Raw genomic sequence first — 5,484 nt, forward strand, 5'->3', positions numbered from 1 at the left:
TGTGGCCTCTCCCGCTGCGGAGCACAGGCTCCGGACGCGCAGGCTCAGCGGCCACGGCTCACGGGCCCCGCCGCTCCGCGGCATGCGGGATCTTCCCGGACCGGGGCGCGAACCCGTGTCCCCTGCACCGTCAGGTGGACTCTCAACCACTGCGCCACCAGGGAAGCCCCCTGTGGCTATTTTTGTTATAACATGAAAAGCCATCGGTTTCTGTAATCAGTTGGTTAGCATACTTTTAACCTATAGAAACGCTTGAAATCGTGAACTTTCTTTCCATTTGACAAGCTTTCAAACATAAGGTAAAATGAGTTGGGATAGAAGAATCACAGTTGGGCAGAATATACTAATTATAGCAATGATATTTGATAAATTTAAATTAGCCAAATAGTTGGATTTTTAAAACTCAGGTGTTTTCATGAACGTTCAGGTGCCACCTTCCCTTCTTTTCGTTTTATTTGTATTTTGTAGGAGAGCAATTAGAGCTGCGTTTAACAACAAAACGCGGGCAGCTATCCTGGCCACTCACTGCATGGAGGAGGTGGAGGCTGTCTGTGACCGAGTGGCTATCCTGGTGTCTGGGCAGCTAAGGTGGCTGTTTGCCGCGGAGAGGGGGAGGGGCGCAGGGCGGGGCAGGCGTCTGGATTTTGAACGCCGTCATTTCAGAAACTTATAATAATACACATTAGCTTAAATGTTAAAAAATGCTCCCTTGTTTTATCAGCTTTCTGTAGAATCACTTGGAAGTATGTTACTTTTTTCCAAAAATTGGCCAGCCACTCTGCATTTGGAATTGGCTTAATTATTCAGCAACTGAGAGTGTTATTTTCAGGCATGATATTTGCTCTTTTTAAGAATTGGTAGGCATTGTATGGGATTGTAACCCAGCGTATAAAATAAATATACGAGTTCATACTCATATAGGTAAGCGATGGAGTAGGTAAATAAATGTGGGAGTAGAGACACATCTCTTTACAGAAAGATGCCAGATTGTGTAGTATCTCCCAAGTGTCGCCTGGACTTAAAGCCAGTCTGTATTCTGAAGTATGGGAAGGGCTGGATAATAACTTTACAGCAGAGAAATGGGACAAATACCACCCTAAGCAGGCAGGGCCACGTGGTCATCACATGCCCCCTGGGACGCGATGAGAAAACACTTCAGCTCTGTGTCCTTTGCTCCGAAAACCCGCACCCCAGTCTAATCGTGAGAAAAACATCAGACTACCCCAAATTGAGGGACATCCTACAAAAACAGTTCTCAAAACTGTCCAAGTCATGACCAAGACCCAGAAGGATAGAATAAGGAAGTGTCCCCAAGCAGTGGAGACTGAGGAGGTGTGGCCACACAGCACAGCGGGATCCCGGGTGGACTCTGGGGCAGGAGGAGGACATTAGTGGAGAAACCGGTGAAGTCCAAGTAAAGGCAGTAAACTCAGTACTAATATACCGGTGTTGGTTTCTTAATTTTGACAAATGTGTCGCGGTAATAACACAAGATGACAGCATTAGGGAAACTGAAATTGGGGGAGGGGTATATGAAAACTCTGTATTATCTCTTATATTTCCAACTTTTATATAAATTGACAAGTATTCCAACGTGGGAATTTTATTTAAATCATTCTTAAGTGAGAAATTATCTTCAAAACTGTCAGGTTACCTTATATCTGTACTTCCTTTTAAAAATTACTACAGATGTATTGGGACAGTCCAACATCTAAAGAGTAAATTTGGAAAAGGATACTTTTTGGAAATCAAATTAAAGGACTGGATAGACAACCTAGAAGTAGACCGTCTTCAAAGAGAAATTCAGCATATTTTCCCAAATGCAAGCCGTCAGGAAAGGTGAAGATTTTAAAATTTTAGTTACGAGCAATAATCGTAAAAATTGGTTATTGTATTCAGGATTAATGAAAAAATGTCGTATAACCAGTATTGGACTAACGTAGTTTGATGAATGGAGTTTTATGAAGCTGACTCATTTTTAATGTTAGATCTTTCAACATGTAATAGTATTTAAAGTTTTTAAAGTTCTTATCCAGGAGTAATGAGAGAGTTATTTTATTGTGAATGGAAATATTTTAAGATTTCAAATAATTTTTATCTAAATAAGTATCAAAGTAAGTTATTGGAGTTTTATTTTGAACTTGCAAAATGTTGAACTTTAGCTTCAGAATGCACAGTAGTTATTTTGAATTTACCTGTATTTTATCTTTGCTTTCAGTTTTTCTTCTATTTTGGCTTATAAAATTCCTAAGGAGAATGTTCAGTCCCTTTCACAATCTTTTTCTAAGCTGGAAGAAGGTAAGTAATATTTGAAAAACATTATGAGGTAGCTTTAGAATTATTAAAGAATTTTATTAAGAAGTTTAGAAGTTGGGACTCAAGTTTACTGTAGAAACTATGGTAAGTAAGAAGATGACCTTTTATTACTAATTTAATTTAAACTGTAGGTAAATACTCACACGCCAGGGATTTTGTAGATTAACTGTATTGTAGTGTAAACCTTTCACTCTGGACTTCACCGCGGTTTTTCACGTTGCGTCTCTGAGAAAGTTCATCTTAATTAGCCCTCACCAGTTCAGTCCAGAAGTGGGAGCACTGAATTTCGTGAATCCTTACTTCGTATTAGACCAGAGAGGTAGCAATGGTAGCAAGACACCAGTGGCAGGCAGGGAAGGGAGAGGAAAATCCATAGCGCAAGAGGGTAGGCATTCCTAAATCTAAACTTTAAAGAAGTTTATTGGATCTTGGCATTTTAAAAATAAATGTTAGGTGGGATAAAGATACCTCACCAGCAGAGAGAGGCAGTCTCCTGGATGGGGCACGTATTCATGTACAGGTTATTTTACGGCATTTGGAAACTACGAAACTTCCTGGTGCTTTCTTTTTAAAAGAAGAAAAAAAGCGTTACTTCATTAAATATACTTTTATTGTTTTTTTTGGCTGCACCTCGCGGCTTGTGGGATCTTAGTTCCCCGACCAGGGATTGAACCCGTGCCCTCCACAGTGAGAGCACAGAGTCCTAACCACTGGACCACCAGGGAAGTCCCTCCTAGTGTTTTCTTTATGATTAAAGAGAACATTTGAAGTAATTAGGGAGAATTAAAGGAATGAATAGAAAACCAGAAATTTGATATTGGGCCAGAATGCAGACGGACCTAAAATAAATACAGGAAAGCATATGGACACGTGACCGATAATATCCAGAATCTAGTGTAAGAAGTCCAGAGTGGACTGTACTGGGACTGGGGGATGGGAGAGACAGAGCAGGAGCAAAAGAAACATGAAAACAGGAGGAATGAGGGAGAAGAGGAAAGGAGGGGAAAGAGGGGCTGCTTGGAAAAGGAGAGTGAGGCAAGTCCGTCCCATGAAATACGTTGCGCTTAGGGCCGTGGAGAATTGGGCGGCTGGGAGAGAAAGGAAGCAGATAGAGGAAAGTGACCTGTATTGGCAGCTTTAAATCGAAATGAGTTGATTATAGAGATTAAAAAAACAACAACAAAAACCAGATTGTTAGCCACTCAGTAGTTGTTGCCATTTTATTACTTAAAAATATTAATAAGTGAAATATTATTTTTATATTTTAACAGCGAAACGTACTTTTGCCATTGAAGAATACAGCTTTTCTCAGGCGACATTGGAACAGGTACTATCAAGTTAAATTTAAAAAGTCCTTCTGCAGAAGAACGTGTCCAGCCTCTAATTGTTTAGGTATATATTGGACAGGGAAGGAGATTGTGAGCCAGAGACCAATCGCTACAGAATATTCCTAAACTTTGTAAATAACAACTTGAGCTTCTCCATCTGCTCATTTTGAATAGCTCAGTATTTTTTCTTCAGTTAGAAGAAAATGAGTCATGATGGGTGGTATTTCGTATTAGCCCATCTGAAATTACATTGCTTAGATATTTATAAATATTTTTTATGATGCTACTTTAATATATCAATCAAAAAAACAAATAATCTATTAATCCTCTAAAGTAACATTCATCTTTTTGTGGGATTAGTGGAGATTATTCTGTTTAAGTAATGTTAATGGCAGTGTATCTCTTGATACTTGAATGGTTAATGTAATTAGGTATTGCCTTATGCCATTGCTGATTTAGTTAAAATTTTTGTTAAGGTAGTTGCACAGCAGAATATTGTGTTCATTAACTTATTTTCATTTAGGTTTTTGTAGAACTCACTAAAGAACAAGAGGAAGAGGATAACACTTGTGGTGCTTCGAACAGCACACTCTGGTGGGAAAGGACACAGGAAGACAGAGTCGTATTTTGAATTCGTGCTGCTCAGTCTGCTTACTGCATTTCTTTCTTTTTCGCTTTATTTTAACTTTGGTTTAAACGTTTATTGCTTGAACGGTAATTGGAGAACCATGAAAGCACGTGGGATTTTCCTGACTTCGTTCATTGAAATGCTGTTGGTTGTGTGTTTTGCTTTTCTTCAAATGAAACTTGTGTATAGTGCATTGAAACTGCGCGTTTGTATCTGAAGTATACTGCACTGTAGTCTGTACGTGAAGTTGAACATGTACTTTTTCACTTTTCAGAAACAGTGCTTGTGATTTTTATGGTTTGAAGAAATAGTGATAGAATCATCTTATTCTGAACAGTTATCTTTTAAGTTTATACCATCTCGTTACGTAAGTATGTAATACCCCAATCTAAATTAAAAAACGAATACCTAAATAACATATAGAACAGAGACATAAAGCAAAAGTTTGCTTCTCCTTTTTAATTTCTAAAAGAACTGGATGGAAGTTGGCATCCTAAAAACCTGAACACTGGACAGTCTCAGTGCACGTAGAGGTCTGCAGGAAGTGACATTCACTGGGTGGCACTCATCAGCCAGAATAACTGAAACGAGACCTTGTTCTGTTAGGTGATTTTAGACATAAGTAACTCAGGTACAGTGCTCTTGTGACAGTTCTTTTGCTTACGGTAAAATTCAGAGGTGTTTCCATTATTGTGGAAGACTATGTGTAGAATCTTATTATGTAATAGTCTGATTCTTTGACTGTTTGTGGCTAGAATGACGGACGTCTAGAGGAGCTACAAGAATTAAGCCATACCTTGTTCTCCACCCCTTGTGGAAGATAGAAACTTTCTTGTCATCTTCCTTCCAAAGGGCACATTTTCTTTTATTCTAGAAATAAACTGTATTATTTGAATATCTCTCTCCTTTTTAGAGTTTTAACTGTATCACCGTGTAGACTTATTTAGTTACTCGTCTCAGATTCACTTTGGAACGTGGTGGAATGTAAATAAGCTTTTGGGCCTGAAATTAAGGATAAGTAAACCATACATAATCCTCTTTAATAAGAAACCAGAATTTCACTCTCTGACAGAGTTGAAGTAAGATTATGGTTAAGACAGGATTAGAAATATTTCCTTGTAGAGCCCACGTGTGGCCTATAGATATAATATAGTATAAATCCTACTAGTGGACATTATATTTCAACCAGATGAGTGAGAGTTATTAACTTTG

The 5,484-nt window shown here is 38.5% G+C and overlaps 1 protein-coding gene across 1 annotated transcript in view; it reads left to right on the top strand.

Annotated features, from left to right (window-relative positions):
- ABCA5 (ATP binding cassette subfamily A member 5) overlaps positions 1–4,859 on the top strand; it is a 53,427-nt gene extending 48,568 nt beyond the window's left edge. The window contains exons 34-38 of the mRNA XM_007455265.1: positions 469–588; positions 1,690–1,839; positions 2,219–2,298; positions 3,588–3,643; positions 4,168–4,859. Of these exons, the coding sequence (XP_007455327.1) occupies positions 469–588; positions 1,690–1,839; positions 2,219–2,298; positions 3,588–3,643; positions 4,168–4,275 (514 nt within the window). The 3' untranslated portion in view covers positions 4,276–4,859. The remainder of the gene's footprint in view (positions 1–468; positions 589–1,689; positions 1,840–2,218; positions 2,299–3,587; positions 3,644–4,167) is intronic.
- Positions 4,860–5,484: the final 625 nt, after the last annotated feature.

This window comes from Lipotes vexillifer, unplaced genomic scaffold (assembly GCF_000442215.2).
Source record: "Lipotes vexillifer unplaced genomic scaffold, Lipotes_vexillifer_v1.1 scaffold664, whole genome shotgun sequence".
Lineage (NCBI taxonomy): Eukaryota > Metazoa > Chordata > Mammalia > Artiodactyla > Lipotidae > Lipotes > Lipotes vexillifer.